At 37.4% G+C, this 17,104-nt stretch overlaps 1 protein-coding gene across 3 annotated transcripts in view; it reads right to left on the minus strand.

Moving 5' to 3' along the window:
• The window catches only part of PPP4R3B (protein phosphatase 4 regulatory subunit 3B), an 80,062-nt gene extending 62,964 nt beyond the window's left edge, over nucleotides 1-17,098 (minus strand). For all 3 annotated transcript variants that reach the window (XM_006159047.3, XM_006159046.3, XM_014591805.2), the window contains exons 1-3: nucleotides 16,824-17,098; nucleotides 15,521-15,576; nucleotides 580-678 (exon numbers count right to left, since the gene is read on the minus strand). In XM_006159047.3, coding sequence (XP_006159109.1) covers nucleotides 580-678; nucleotides 15,521-15,576; nucleotides 16,824-16,965 — 297 coding nt within the window. In that variant the 5' untranslated portion in view covers nucleotides 16,966-17,098. The remainder of the gene's footprint in view (nucleotides 1-579; nucleotides 679-15,520; nucleotides 15,577-16,823) is intronic.
• Between the last annotated feature and the right edge of the window lie 6 nt (nucleotides 17,099-17,104).

A 17,104-nucleotide genomic window follows, 5' to 3' on the forward strand; every position in this document is an offset into this window, starting at 1 on the left:
CACCACACTATACGCAGCTGACGGGATTACTAGGAAAGGGGGGTATGGAGAAACTCTGTACGATCTAGTCATATTTGTGAATCTAAAACTGTTCTAAAATAAAAAGACTACAAAAAATAAAAACACACAAAAAACCAACTGCAGTTGACTGAGAGTACAACATATTCTATATATGTGGCCACGCGTAAGTTCCATGAGAGCTGAAGTCATGAGTACTTTTGATCATTAGCACCTGGCACACAGTATTTATAAACAACAAACAGATGGCCAAATGTTTAAAAAAAAAAAAAGCTAAAAGCCTGAACAAAATTACTTACTCTTCTTATGCTCTGTTTAAATACCTGACCATTCAGTAGGGTATAAATATTGAATAAATGCTATATAAAGCGGTAAATCTAAAATTATGACAATGATTTTTATAATTTTAAGTAAAAGAATTTACCGTAGAATATAAAATAATTTTTTGTTAGAATTATTAAAGTTTCACGCTAAGAAATTATCTCTCCATATTCACACACACATCTTTGAAGCAAAAGAAAAAAAAATTCAAGACTTGAAGTATTATGAAAAGAATCTTACCTGACAAATTTTTTCCCAAATTTCATCACAGCCAGCTTTTTCCTGAAAACTTAGAGCCAGATCATAGTTCTCAGCTTCTGACCAAACAATTAATGTATCCTGTTTAAAAATAAAGATTTCTATATCATCACACCAGAAAAAAAGCCTACAAAGTAAAAATCGAGAACACTGGAAACAACACAGCAATGACAAATGCCCTTATAAACACAACGTATACTCAGTTGACATTGATGATATATATTTTGTTATCCTTTGAAACTTGAGTTTGATATTAGCAGCGAAACAGATTTCATAGCAAAAATGACATTAAACAATTTCTAAAACAAAAAACTATTGAAACAGGTTAGTAGGCTCTGGCTCATGTTATCAAGATAATATAAGACTAGCCATTCTTACCCAAAACTGTAATGTGGCCATTCTAATCAACAACTTTCTGTTGTTCCAGAAAGTCAGCATTCCATTCACTAACCACCTGTGTTTATCCTTCCCTTTTAGCTGGTGGTCAACTGGTTAAAAGTAAGCTAATACCTAAAAGTATGTTAAAGTTTAACATAAATCTGCTTAAAAAAAAAAAATCCAGAAAATATTTCAGGATCTTAAGGAATGGTGAAAAAAAGCTACTCTATCTAGAAGTAAATGCATGTAGGATGCTCAGAAAGTTCATGGAAAAGGCTTATTACAAAAAACTGCACAGATTTCATCATTTTGTTGTTGTTAGATTTTTTTCTATAGTGTACATGTGCTCACTGGAGAAACAGAGAGACACAGAGACAGAAAACGAGAAATCTCCCCCAGGTGGGATGGCCATGCCGCAATCCCTTCTCCACCATTCTCCTCTTGGGATTTTGGGCGTGCACACACACATGCCTGGTTTACTTTCAAGCCGCTGGGTTTGGGACTTGAACTATGACTGGCCATGTGGGAGTCTAGCAATATAAACACTATGACATCTGCTGGTCCCAGATTTTGTAATTTTTGCACTAAAATAAATGTATTTTAATTCCATTTTTTAAATTAACTTTTTAAAGTCGCTCATCCACCAAGGGCACCTGATTCTGCAGCTTAGATTGTAGAAAAATTAGACTGAGTATACTTCTATAGAATGTCAATTATAACCTTCCCAAAAATTTTACAAAGAGCATTTAATCACGTTTCCAAATTCATATATCAGAAACTAAGTTTTGGATTTAAATTAAAACACATGTGCAAGGACCAGCAGATGGTGTAATGGTTATACTGCTGGATTCCCACATAGTTGACCATGGTTTAGGTCCTGGATCCATGGCTTAAAACTCATGCCAGGTAAGCGTGTGTGTGTGCCCAAAATCCTGAGAGGAGAATGAAAGGACTGTGGTGTGGCCAACCTCCCTGGGAGGTTTCTCACTTTCTTTCTGACTCTCCAACAAGGCAAGCACCCTGTGGCAAAAATCTCTCTGTCTCAAAAAAAAAAAAAAAAAAAAAAAAGGAAAAAGAAAAACATATGTGCATGCTAACATATTTAAACACTAAATTACGCAATATTTGAATGGATACTTTTTAGAGATACATAATGAAAGTTTAAGGGCCAGCCTATGGTATGGTGGTTAGGGTGGCTGGTACATGGCCAACGTATTCTGAGTCCTGGATCCAGAGGCTTGGAAAAACATGCTGGAGGCCAGTCAGAGGCATGTGATTAAGGCAGCTGAATTCCATATGGTCGACTGTTCAATTCAAGTCCTGGAACTGGCCACTTGAAACACATGCCTGGTATGAGTGCACCTGCCCCAAATCCCAAGAGAATGGAAAAGGGATCGTGGCATGACCCTCTCTTCTGGGGGGATGCTTTCTCTCTCTGGTGAACACATGCACGTTATAACAAACTAAAAAAAAGAAAGAAAGAAAACCATGCTGTGTGCATGTGTGTACACACCCAAAATCCTGAGAGGAGAAATAAATAGAAAAGGGATTGCGGTGTGACCAATCCCCATGGAGTGTGCTTTCCCACTTTCCTTCCTGAGTCTCTCTCCAGTAAGTGCATGCACCCTCTAGCAAAAATTTTAAAAAATAAAAAGTTTAATATGGTTAAAACTTTGATATTCAAAAAATACATATGAAACTTAATTTATACTCTATACCAAAAATATAATCTACAAAACACTAATATTTATGAATATTATAACTTCATATTAAGAAATGTAAAACTATGAGGACAGCAGATGGTGTAGTGATTAAGGCACTGGACTCCTACATGGGTGACTGTGGTTCGAGTTCCAGACCTGGTGACTTGAAAGTCACACTGGGTGTGTCTGCAGAAATGCCTAAAATCACAGGAGAAAACAGAAGGGACTGCAGTGTATTCGTCTCTCTGGGGCATGATTTCTCACTTTCCTTCTCTTCATCTCTCTTCAGAGAGTGCACATGCCCTATGGCAAAAATCAGTTAAAAAAAAAAAAAGAAATTTAAAATTAAAAGTGAGCCCCAGATTAATAGAGTTTTGAAAATGAAAACATCTTGGTACTTCTGACCTCTAATCACTAAAGAAAAAATGCCCTTTAAAAGATTCAGATCTCAGACTAATAGCTGCTATGTAACCAAGTGAGAGAAATAGATAGAAATCTGTTTTCTAAATCCCACATAATAAACTGTGCAGTTTGAGGTCTGGTCCCAGTGGCTTGAAAAAAAATGCATCAGGGGCCTATGTGTGTGTGCCCCTGAAAAAAATCCCAAGGGAAAAAAAAATCCCAAGAAGAAAAGTGGTCATCCTCCCTGGGGAATGCTTTCTCACTTTCTTTCTCTGCCTCCCTGGCTCTCTCTGGTGAGCACACAAGCCCTATGGTATATTAAAAAAAAAAAAAAAATCCCAGTAGAATAGTGCCCATAGTCTAGTGGTTAAAGAAACCAAATCTCACATGGCTGACTGCAATTAGAATCCCAGCCCCAAGATTTTGGGGAAAAAAACACGCCAGACATGTGTGCATGCCCCAAATCCTAACAGGATGGAGAAATGGAAAAGAGACTGTGGCATGAACATATCCCATTAGGGTGACTTTCTCCTCTCTGTGTGCCTTTTTGGTTAGCACGTGTGCCCTAAATGTTAAAAACCCACAACAAGGAAAAAAACCAAAAGCCAACAGGATGCAATTTACAAACAAATGTTTATTGAGAACCTCTATGTACATAAAAGACAGAAACAAACACCCTGGTCAGAACTGGTTACAGATGGCACCCACTCAGGCTTCCTCCTCTTTGTCTGAGTTGTCTTCTTACAGTCCTCCTCCAAACAGTTTCATGAATAGTGATCTCAAAAATTTTGACTATGCATCTCAATTTACTTAAGTATCATGGACAAGAATATTAGTAATAATTTATGCAACCCACAGTAAATTAGAAATAAAGGGCTTATATAAGAGATAAAATGGGCAAACTCTTTAAATATTTGAACTCTAAAGGCTCCCTATTATTATTAGCAGTAAGTTTTATGTTTTTTACTGAGGGGGGAGAAACATCTCCCAGTGGTACATGGTCAAGCTACAATCCTTTCTCCTCCATTTCTCCATCTTGTCAAGATTTTGCACACATGTGCACACAAGCCTGGCATACTTTCCAAGTTGCCGAGATAAGATTCAAACTGCAGTTCACTGCGTGGGACCCAGCTACTTAAAAAAAAAAAAATTAACTTTATTTATGTATTAATTTATTTAAATGTGACCGGGGTAGGGGGAGAAAGAGAGAGAGAGAGAGATTGAGAGAGAAAGTGAGAAAGCCGGCTGCCAAGTCCAGGACTGAACCACAGTTGGACATGTGGAAGTCCAGTGCCCTTAACTACCACGCCACATGTGGCCCTGGGATCCAGCTTCTTAAACCAATGCACTATAGGTCTGGTCTTGAAATGTATTTCTTAGATAATAAGATTAGAAAGTTGAAATTATTCCTTGATCATTTTGCTACAGAATGGATGCTGTATTAGCAAGCATGAAAACACTGATTTACTTTTACATCTCTTTGAGAGCTCTTGGGTAACAAGGCAGTATTGTCAATGAGCAGTAATATTTTCAAAATAATATTCTAAGCAGTAGGTCTAAACGGTGAGCTTAAAATATCTGGTAAACCATGCTATAAACAGATGTGTAGTAGTTAAAACTAGATTCCCATACCTCTCCACTGGGGACAGGTCTTGAGTGAGGCTCAAGAATCTTTATTTTTAATAGAGTCCCAGATAATTATTTTGGTAGGTCAAACTTGAGAAACAATGTAACTGTGTCTTCAGTTAAAAGGAAGTAGAAGAGCTGGCTCAGTAGCCTAATATTTAAGGAAGACATATCCCACATGGCTGACCACGTTTTGAATCTTGGCCCTGGTGGCCGGAAAACCACAAGGGATATGTGTACACACATGTTCCAAATCCTAACAAGAGGAAAAATGGAGAAGGGATTATAGTGTGATCACACTCCTCTCTCTACTGAGTACACACACCTTCTAGCAAATAAAAAGGGGGATAGGGAAAGGAAAGTGTTAGCAAGGCAGGGTCCTCCTGGCTCTATCTGCCCAAATAGGTGACAAATCCCACTTTATCCTTCACCCGTACCCCAACAATCTCAGTAATAAAATATCCAGAAGCCACACTGTTTAGAACTGTTCAAAGGATTAAACGTACAGATCCTTGGGAGGAATGCACAGATTTGGCATGAGAATATTTAAAACAAAATGAAAAGTTCTGAATAGCAGGGCCTTTTGAAAATCCAAATGGCTGGAGGGCAATCGTGGATGCCAGGGACAATGTGGGAGGAGGATGGGTCATAACAGAGGGAGGGGGATGGGGAATCTAGGATGGCAAAACAAAAGGCAAGGTATGCAGGACACAAGAATTGGGAAATTATTTGCTGAGAACATATATGTTGACGTGCTTGATTGAGCCAATGCACAGTGTATTTTGGATGGAAAATTCATCTGTGTGTTGTGATGGGAAAAAAAATTATAATAAAAAATAAACTAAAAAAAAAAAATCCAAATGGCTTAGGCACAGTCAAGCTCAATATTTCACAACAAAGTGTTTTTGACCACTGTGCTTTATGATATTATATTTTTGCTTCATTCTGTATGGCAGTTTCATCTCTTAAGAGACATTACTAATTCCTCTGTTTAAACCAAAAGAAACTTACTTTTCCTTTACCAACTAAAACATCTCATCTCAACTGTGACCCTATGGAAATCAAATTTTAAATAAGCTTGCAAGGAAAACAGAAAGAGACAGTCATATGGCATTGGGTCCTTTAAAATGATGAAAAGGATTATGTCCAATGCAATGATACAGATAAGACATGGATTGGAGAAGCGTCACAATTTAGCACTTATAGAATTAGCAAGTCAAGATTTAGTTTTATTATAGAACTGGTTGCTTTCTAATCTTAAATGTTAAAAAATTTTTGGGCTCTGGGACCAGCAGTTAGCATAATGGCTATGTCGCTGGACTCCCACGTAGTCAACCACGGTTCGCGTCCCAGACCCGGTGGCTTAAACTCACGCCAGGCGCGTGGGCGTGTGTGTGTGCGTGCCCAAGATCCCGAGAGGAGAATGGAGGAGAAGGGATTGTAGCGTGGCCATCACCCCTGGGGGGGGGGATTTCTCGCTTTCTGTCTCTCTGTATCTGTCTGGCGAGTGTATATATATATGGGTTCCAATACTATACAAATCAGGTGTTCTCAAAACAGGGCCTAAATGATACCTTAATTAAAACTTGGTACAGGACACCTTTTTGGAGGAAAGGGTCTCCAATTCTTAAATATTTACAAAGGCATCTGACACATTTAAAAGGGTATAATAAATCAATAAATTATCTGTTTGGCTTTCCCCATAGCACTGATCAATTTCATTTAATACAAATAAAATTTAGAGTCACATATTATTTTGAGATCCTACTACTTGGCAGACTAACCTTATCTTTGCCCTTAACTGCTCTGATGAAATTCAGTACAGAGATGAAGTCTTCTTAAAGAAAAACTAGGGTGGGTGGAGACGGGAGGGGTGTAAAAAAACATCAGCATATAGTACTCTCCCCTTATTCATGGTTTTGCTTCATCATTTTGATTTCCCATGGTACAGAACGGTAAGATATCTTGAGAGATCAAATTCATAGTACTTTTATTAGTATTGGTTTTGTTTAGCCAGAAGAAAAAAAAAAGAGAGAGAGGGAAAGACAGAGGGGGCAGAGTGAGAAATCACCCTTCAGGGAGGGATGGCTTCAACCCAATCTCTTTTCCTCCATTCTCCTATCAGGTTTTTGGGTACACACACACACACACACACACACACACACACACAAGGCATCATAGTTTTCAAGCCTGCAGTGTCTGGATTCCAATGGTATAGCCAGTCATGTGGGATCCAGCTACCAGCTGGCCCCACACCACTTTTATTACAATATGGTGCTATGATTGTTCTGTTTTATTACTATTATTGTTAACATCTTACTGTGTCTAGATTATAAATCCAATTTTATCATAGTATATATAGAGGGTCTGGGACTATCCATGGTTTCAGACATCCACTGGAGGTCCTAGAACCTATCCCTCCATAGTCAAGGGGGGGATTACTGTATTTGTAAAATTCAGTTTGCAGATTCAAAATCAATTAAATGTCTGAAAATGAGATTAACCAATGTGGCATTTTGCTCACTAGTAATTCCTTTCCTTGACCTAAACTCTAAGTTCAGTTTCTAAAATATAGTACAGTACAATGTACTGCTTATGAACAATTGTAACACTTTATCATCCCCAAATTTGAGATTATTTTGATACAATGGAAATAACCTTAGATTAGTATTAGGATATAAGCACCACTCACAGCTCTATTGCCTAGTATTTCTGTGACCTTCAGCAAATTATTTGACCTCTGTACTTCTTTCCTCATTGGTAAAAAGAAAAAAATACTGCCCATATCAGGGTTATAATATTATTATGAATATAGCATGAGTTCTCTTAAAATATAGGGTCTCACTGTGTCACAATCCTTTTACCTCAGCTACAAGAGCTATGGGACTATAGGTGCACACCACTGAGCTTACTCTATAGGTCAGACCAGGAACTTTTGTAGTCTTAGACTGTAGAGCATAGTAACTCATCAGTGTGCACCACCAAGGCTGGGTCCTAGCTCTTTTTTTTTTTTTAAGAAAAATTTTTGCTATAGGGAGCCTGTGCTCGCCAGATACGACAGATAGAAAGCGAGAAATCACTCCCCAGGAAGGATGGCCATGCCACAATTTCTTCTCCTTCACTCTCCTCTCAGGATTTTGAACATGCACAGCAACACATGTGCCTGGGTTGAGTTTCAAGCTGCCAGGTCTGGGACTCAAACCACAATCGGCCATGTGAGAGTCCAGCAATTTAACCATTATGCTATCTGCTGGTCCTGGGTCCTAGTTCTTTCTTCTTCTTCTTTTTAAATTAAATTTTATATCTATTTACCTATTTATTCTAATTTGGCCAGAAAGGCACAAAGAGAGAGAGAGAGAAAGTAAAAAGGCAAGCCACCAGTCTGAGACTTAACTGTGGTTGACCATGTGGGAGTCCAGCGCCTGTAACCACCACGCCAACTGCTGGTTCCACCTGGGTCCTAGCTCTTAATGAGCTTATTATGATAGATACTGTGCCTAAAGTACTTTCATACATCAACTTATAATTATCATATGGGTAGGTATTATCTCCATTTAAAAGATGAATTTCAGACAGCTGAGCAACAAACAATACTCTGTGAATCTGTTCTATGTGAGAAGTTCAAGGTTTGTGTTCAGTGACCTCTGCGAGTATGCCAGCTATATGCATGCTCACAATCTCGCCTCTAGACTACGAGCGTGGGATTGTGGCTTCAAGACCCTGGTAGAGATGCTCTCTCTCATCTCTCTCATTCATGAAAGGAAAAAAAAAAAATCACATAGCTGGAAATTAATGGAATTTGACTTACTGTGTCATATGCATATTGTGAACCAACTCTAAAAGAAATGGAGTTCTCAACAACTTGCTTCCAAACTCTCTTCTAAAGCATTATGTTAACCTAAACAATTGTCTAGACACCTAATCAAATCCTCTACCCATCCAATTCCTGAAGATTTCTCCTTGGTCTGGTTCCAAATCACCATTCAGAATGCCCCCCCTACCATCACTCTGCCTAATTTTTCAGACCTAATCATTTACCTCCTCTACTTTTGCACCTTAGATACAGTTCTAATGCAGAAAGGACTCTACTTATTACAAATTTATGTCATTATTTAAATGCAACACTCAATCTCTCTTGTACTCATTAGTCTATTCCTCACAATGACTCAGGTTGAAACACCAACATCCTCAATTTTATTGAATTATTTTGCTAAATAAGAGATACAATTAAGATACGATCATTTTTGTCTAAATATAACTTCATTTCAATGATATTCTTGTAAACCAAAACCTAGAATATTTGTAATTCTTTTTCTAAAGAAGCATTTTTATTTATTTAACTTTATTTATGTATTTATTTTTAATTTGACCAAAGAGGGACAGAATGAGGGAGGAGAAATGAGAAAGCAAGTCGCCAGGGACTTGAACTACAGTTGGCCATGTGGGAGTCCAGCGCCCTTAACCACGCCACCTGCTGGCCCTGAATATTTGTAATTCTTATCTGCAGTATACAAAAGAGCCATGTGTTGACTAGCCCTCCTTTCTTTACTGAAATTCTGTTCTCTATTGGTTTGAAAGACAACACATTTTCTTGATTCTCCAGTCTTTATTGCTATTCTTTTGCATTCCTGGATTTCCCTTCTCTCTGATTACCAGCATCTAATCTATCAGCATGACCAGTCATTCTTCTTTTAATCTCTCAAATACAGCCCTCTTTTCCATCTCCATCCACCATAATCCAATCCAACATCATTTTTCAAATGGGCCATGCAGCAATTTCCCAACTAGCCTCCTTATTGCTGCTCTTCAATTCCAGATTGATTTCATTAAATGATTTAGATCGTACTGTTCTGTGCTAAATACTCTTCAGAAGTTTTTAACTACACTTTAAATATCAAACAAGGGCCAGACAGTAGCTAAAGGTTAATGCAACGCTCTGCAATGCTGGACCTAAAAAGGAAGGCCACAGAGGTTTATGTTCTTGTGTGTTCCTGTTCCATGTGGGCGTGCTTTGTGTGATCACTATCCAGGCTAGCTGAGGCTGGGGGTGGATCATGGCATGAAGCTGCTATTTGGAGTGTTTGTCTCTTTCTCCCATGGAAGAAATAAACTCTAAAATGTGGACAGCTGAACAAACAGTGAACACATTTCACAGATAAGGCAACTAAGGTACAGAAAGCTTAAAAATTTTTGACTGAGATTATACAGGTAGGTATGTGCCAACATAAAATAGTATAAAAAGCAAACTAGTAGTCCATCCATAGGTTCAGACAGTACAAAATTAGAGAAAGTTAAGATTGATAAGAGCTTTTAAATCATAAGGATAAAGTTAACTCTTGGTGGTGGTGTTTGCTAAGGGAACAGTGGAAAAGAAGTGGAAACACTCCCCACTGGGGAGTGCTTTCTCCCTCATTCCTTCTCTCTCTCTTTAGCAAGTCCATGTGTCCTCCACATTAAAAAAAATAAAAAGATTCAAAAACACTACCAGCGACCTTTGATTCTTTCTCTTTCATATTAAGCAATCTGAAAAAATCTACTTATTTGTACATAGACTGAAGCTCTGTTTCTTCTTCTCAAGTACATTTCTACAATAAAACAGACTTCACTTTGTCATATCTAAATTACTACAAAAGGTCTTGCTATTCAAAGTTTTTTAGCTCCGCCCTGCTCCAAGTTTTTATTCATAACATTGTCACACTCATTTCCTAAACACAGCATCATTCTCATCATTTAGCCCCCAATCAAGAACCTATAATAGCTCTCTCTTGTTTAGCAAAATAATCACTAAAATAAAAGATCTATGTTGCAAACCGGCTTAATACTTTTTTTTTACCAGGTGCACCATTTCCTTCTATTCCACTGTTCCCTTAGCAAACACCACCACCGAGAGTTAGCTTTATCCTTATGATTTAAAAGCTCTTATCAATCTTAACTTTCTCTAATTTTGTACTGTCTGAACCTATGGATGGATTACTAGTTTGCTTTTTATACTATTTTATGTTGGCACATACCTACCTGTATAATCTCAGTCAAAAATTTTTAAGCTTTCTGTACCTTAGTTGCCTTATCTGTGAAATGTGTTCACTGTTTCCCCCCCCACACACATTGTTTTTTAACAAAGATCAGATTAAGGAGCCAGCAGGTGTCACAGTGGTTAAGGTTCTGGATTCCAACATGGCCAACCTTGGTTCAAGATCCAGACCTGGTGGTTTAAAAATCACTTTCAGCTGCTGTATCTTCTTTGTTCTTTTATTTAACCTGCTACATCTTGTTTTCTAATAAAAACGAGATAAAAAGTTTCCTCTACTTTTAATGCCTAGCAACATACAAGTGTGTTAAATAGGTAGACATTCTTACTACTGTTTTAATTTAGTCAAGATCAGTGGGGTTGCTTTTAAATAATTTAGATACATCATGCACTTTATTTCATGTTCTGTTGTATAATTATTCTTTTCTAAAAAAACGTGTTTTTAAAGAATTACTTCAATATATTATTATTTTTTTAATTTGACAACCGAGAGACAAAGAACAGACAGATAGGAAGAGAAAGTGAGGAAGCAAGCCACCAGATCCAAGACTCAAACCATGGTCGGCCACATAGGAATCTATGCTTCAGCTACCATGCCACCTGCTAGTGCCTATTCTCTTCTTCCCAACATGTTTTAAATACTTATTGGGTAAGTTCATCTTCTCATTCCCAATAACTATTTCAGCACTGTAGACAGTAAGAAAGAAAGTGATGTGAATCAATGATGACCTTTCAATATTCAGACATTTGACATTCAACTTGGCTCATTGTAACTTATTTTAAGTATAGAATTCAGTACTCTGCTTTTGGGGGAAAAATGTATTCTGAGCAATTTAGAATTTGGCTCATTTTAGAACTGCAACATTAAAAGAAAGATGTTAACAAACATTCCTTTCTGAACTTATTTAATATAGCAAAATATCCTATCTATTCCATCCACTCACTCTTCAATTTTTAATGGAAAACCCACTATTGAGGACAGCCTAGTGGTTAATGGAGTGGATGTCATGGTTTTAAGCCCAGCTCTAACAGCTTGAGAAACATGCTAGGTGCACATGCATATAAGCCCCAAATCCTGACAGGATGGAAAAAATGGAGAAAGAAGTGGGGTGTGAGCATGCCCCATTGGGGAGTGCTTTCTCCCTCATTCCTTCTCTCTCTCTTTGGCAAGTCCATGTGTCCTCCACATTAAAAAAATAATAAAAATTAATAAAAGCACTAATGAGCTGGCCCCACTGCCCAATGGTTGGGGGACCCACATTCTACAACCTCTGTAGCTTAAACAGAGGCTTCGGGGACAGAGGGAGGTGAGGATGGGGGAAGGAGATGGATGTAATGCAGGGCATGCCCCGAATCCCAATAAGATAGAAAAGGGATTATAACAAGACCATAACCTACTGGGGGTGCTTTCTCCTTTTCCCTGTCTCTGTCTGTGGTCAGTAAATGTGCCCTCTGGCAATTTAAAAAGAAAATAGTAAGGGTCAGCTTGTGGTGTGGTGAAGGTGGCAGGATCCCACAGTCGACTAGGTAGTATGAGCACCAGCCCCAGAGGTTTGAAAAATACAACAGGTGTGTGTGTACATGCCTGAAATCCTGCAAGAAGGAACTAGAGAAGGGCTTGCAGTGTGACCATAGCCCATTTGGGGTGCTTTGTCACTTTCTTTCTTTCCCTTTCTCTCTCCTGCTGAGTACGTAAGCCCTCTGGTGTTTAAATAAATAATTTTTTAAAAAAATCACTGATGAATAATATTTTACATAAAATTTGGAAATAATTTTCTAGACTAATTTATGGGTAACTTAAATGACATTTAAAAATAATAATTCTAACAAACACAGAAAAATGTTAATGTATTGGAAATCCCATTTTGTATAAATTGGTAATCCAACTTCAACAAGATTTTGATGTAAACCTGCATTTATCAAAGAAACTAAGTTTGGGATCAGCAGATGGCATAATGGTTATGTCGCTAGACTGCCATGTAGTCAACTACAGTTCAAGTCCTGGACCCAGCAGCTTAAAACTCACGCAGAGCACATGTGTGCGTGTGAGTGTAGGCCCAAAATCCCAAGAGGAGAATGGAAGAGAAGGGATTGAGCCATGGCCATCCACCCTGGGGCGGGGGTGGGGGTGGGTGTTATTTCTTGCTTTCTGTCTCTTGGTCTCTCTGTCTAGCTGAAGAGTACCAAGGACCCTACAGGAAAAAATCTCTTTAAAAAAAAAAGGAAAGAAAGAAAGAAAGAAACTAAGTTAAATATAAGACTTAAATAGGTTTCTGATTTCTATTAGAAAAATGATTAAATTTAAACAAACAAAACAGGCGACCCCACTCACACGGATCTTTCGTTCTTTATATACGAAGCTTCTCCATGTTCTTCAGTACCTAAGAATTCCTTTATACATCTACATGTCTAGAAAAAGCACTCGAATTAAAAAAAAATAAACTATGGCAGAAAAAATTTAAAATGAAACTTTTTTCCTTCCAATACTTTATATAGTATAACTAAGAATACTATTGGGTCAGCCAGTGGCACCGTACTTAAAGCAGGTGGACCCCACCTAGCCACTGTGTGGCTGAATCCTAAACTCAGCAGCTTGAAAAACAAAGATGGGTATGTGTGCATACCCAAAATCTCAGGGGGCGAATGGAGAAGAAATTGCAGCATAGGGACCAGCAGGTGGCATGGTGGTTAAGGGTGCTGAACTCCCACATGGCCAACCGTGGTTCAAGTCCCGGACCTGGTGGCTTGCTTTCTCACTTTTCCTCTCTCTCTCTCTCTCTGGTCAAATTAAAATGGATGAATAAATAAGTAATAAAGTTAAATAAGATAATAATAATTTTTAAAAAATAAATTGTGGCATAGTCATCTCCTCTGAGGGTGCTTTCTCACTTTCTCTCTCTTTAGTAAGCACATATGCCCTAAAGCAAGAAAAAATTTTATAAAGGTTATTTATCTAGAATTAATTTTTTAACAGAGTAACATTTTACATGAAACTAGGTCCCAAAGTTTCTAAAGTGCTCACAGAACCACTGTATATTTTAAACTTATGTTGGAGGAGTGTTTTATAAACAACCCTCTTTCCAATAGTGACAAGAGTAAGAGATCTTATACACAACCTGAGAAGAATCTGCCTTATAAGTAAATTTGTAGGGAATTACTTATGCCTCAGTCACATTTAAGAACAAAGTTCTTCATAATTTTATATTAATGCAGATAGGGAAAAATAATGATGAAAAATTATTAGCATTTCTTTTCCCACAAATGAACAACAAAAAATCAAAAGTGGCTATCTGGTACAATTCAGTGTAAATACAAAGAGAAATCTTTTGTGGCTGACTTCTAAGTTAAATGTACACCTTAAAATGTCTGCAGTTAGAGGACATGTCTTTAGGTGTTCAAGACAAAAGTTTAATTTGATTCTCTATCAAAAAAGACACATAACATTTCTAAGCAGAGGAAGAAGCTATTAAGTTGGAAAATTATATTGAAGAATATTTTACTACTTTAAGAACCGATTAAGACTGTACTACATACATAAAATAACTATTTAACAGTAAAACTTTTACTATTAAGAAGCTGTGTTAATGACATAATTTTATTCCTCCAAGTATGTTTCTGGGTACCCAAATTTTCTTAGACCCTGAAGAATGTAGGCAATGATGCTATAAAATGTTACCCTAAAATTTATCTTTTCCTTTAAAAATCTCTGCCACATTGACTTTACATCCCACATTTACACACAAACTAGAAAGAATCCAGATGTCTATCAATCAATGTATATTATACATCAGAATACTATACAGTGTTTAAGAAACTAGGTCTACATTGTAAACATGAATAGATCTTAAAAATAAATGAGTGAAAAATGCAAGCAGCATACATGTAAGAGTATGGTATCAATTGTGTAAAGTTTAAAAACACACAAGACTACATATTATTCATGGATACATACATAGGCAGAAAAGCTATAAAAGCACATACAGAAAGAATACATAGCAACTTCAGAATAGTGGTTACCTATGGGGAAAATGGAGTAAGGGTAGAATGGAATGGATACAAAGGGGACTTTAACTCTGTCCATAATGTTCAATATTACAAAAAGATTTCAAACAAAGTATAACATTAATATTATTAAATCTGGAGCTGTTACAAACACCCATTATGCTATTCTCTGTACTTTTCAACCTTGATATAATCCACAAAATAAAAAGTCACAAAATATAGAGAATCTGTAGTAATCACTATTTTCAGATTACTTAGGCATGCTAAAACACAGGTTTTCATTTCCAATAAAACAATAAATATTAACAGAAAATGTTATATAATCAGCAATGTACACTTTTGTAAAATATCCATTGATTACTAAATAAAAATATACAATTAGAGAGCAAGATTTAAATGCCTCTACTTCAAAAACTCTACCTTTATTTAAAAGCTTTATTGTAATTTCACACCACAAACAGGCTTTCCTTGTTTTAGAGTGTATCCCATTGGATTTTCTTTTATGTGATTCAGAATAAAAGGTTTAGTGCATACTAGAGATTGTACTAACTACTGTTAAAAAAAAAGTAATGAACATACTATATTCTAATATAAGCACTAGCTCAGTTCAAAGATGATAATAAATTATTGCCAGTACAAAAACTTGCACTTTTAACTGAAACTTTTAACCTGTAAGGGAAATACCCATGTCTGTAACTTTATCAAACATGTTTTTTCTTGTCAGGAAAGTTTTCCCATCTGTCACAGATGAAGCCTTTCAAATTAAAGATAAACTACTACTTGCCTGTTGTTTCTGATAGGCAGTGTTTGGATTTATCTTTGATTCCAAGAGTAGTGATCCTGAAAAATAAAAAAAAATTAAAAAATTTAAGTCTCAAATTATAAAATCCTAAATAAAAAATAAGAAATCACATGTTAAAGCAAATAAACATTTCCTGTCTCTTCATCGTATTCTTCACCATGAATATGATGTATTGCAATTCACATATTCTCTTTAATTTAGAATATTTCACACTATCCCCATAAACAATAGAAAAAAATCCATCTAAACCCAACATTCAGATCAAGAAGATAAGACACTAGATGCCAGTTCAAGTTTTATTGAAATGAAAATTTTAAGGTCTAAATGACCACTTGAAGCCAAACTCTTTTCACCAAAAGTTTTTTTTATTGCATTTCCAGTTTAACAAAGAAAGCAAATTACAAAGAACCACGACAAAGATCTAAGTACTCAGCATACAAGTTACAGAGTTGCATTTACCCTTTTATAGTCAAGAACAAAAGGAAAAATACTTTACGTGGTTATAAATACCAGCAACTTTTTTAATAAAAGGAAAAAAATACAAGAGTACAAAATACTTAAGGAATAAATCTAAGACTTATTTTTCTATAACGTGCACTTATCAGTTGCTTAAATCGAAGCATTGAGATTACAGTGTAAACGTTTCAATTAGAGCTCTACATTTTCACATCGACGATTCGTACAATAAGTCAACGAATATGACATTACAGTTTGTTCTGGTGCTCTAACTTACTTATATTGTGAGGTGTCCACTTTTTCATAGTATCCTCTACAAAGACAGCCTGGAGAGATCCCAGGCTAAAGATGTATGTGCTTGTGCGTGCACGTATCTTGGCAACAGTATGCAATAACCTCTTGAAAGGTGCCTTTTGGATTTCCCACGCACCTGTTGACTATGGGAACTGAGACCCGCTTAAAAAATCAGTAAAAAGGAACACTCAGAAGTTTCACTAAATCTTTACTAGACATACAACGAATAAAAATAAATAAAGGAGGAAGGTGTCAAGCTAACTTCATCCCTTCACTATCACACACACATCCCCATCTTCTAAAGAGGAATTAAAAGAGGTCAAATCCTTTAGAAAGATGGGAGGCGGGGAAAACAGAACTGGCGTCTGAAAGCAAATCAGGACAAAGTAGTGTATTTTTACCGTACAGAAGAGCAGGCTCGAAACCAATGCGCCGTCCCAAGTGGAGGTACTAGTAACCCAGCTCAGGGCCTAAACCCCAGGCTGTGCCCCAACGGGAGGCACCGTTCCCTATTTTACCGTTCCAATAACCTTACCGTCGGACTCTGCCCGAACCAGCAGCGACATCCCCTTGAGCTCCTCCACATAAGTAGAGGAGACGTGCCCGGTGCCTCGGTCGTCCCATTGCCGGTCTTCGTTCAGAGTATAGACCTTCACTCGCCGCCGCGTATCCGACATCGTAGCTGCTGTCCCCGCAGCTTCAGCCGCCGCCTCCTCGCTCACCTCGTCAGCGTCCCTCACTCTTGAGAGACACTAGCTGCGGTGACGGCAGCGGCGGCGGCGGCTCCAGGGAGGCCCGAGTTCACCATAGCTCCAA

The sequence above is a fragment of the Tupaia chinensis genome, unplaced genomic scaffold (assembly GCF_000334495.1).
Source record: "Tupaia chinensis unplaced genomic scaffold, TupChi_1.0 Scaffold000622_1, whole genome shotgun sequence".
Lineage (NCBI taxonomy): Eukaryota > Metazoa > Chordata > Mammalia > Scandentia > Tupaiidae > Tupaia > Tupaia belangeri.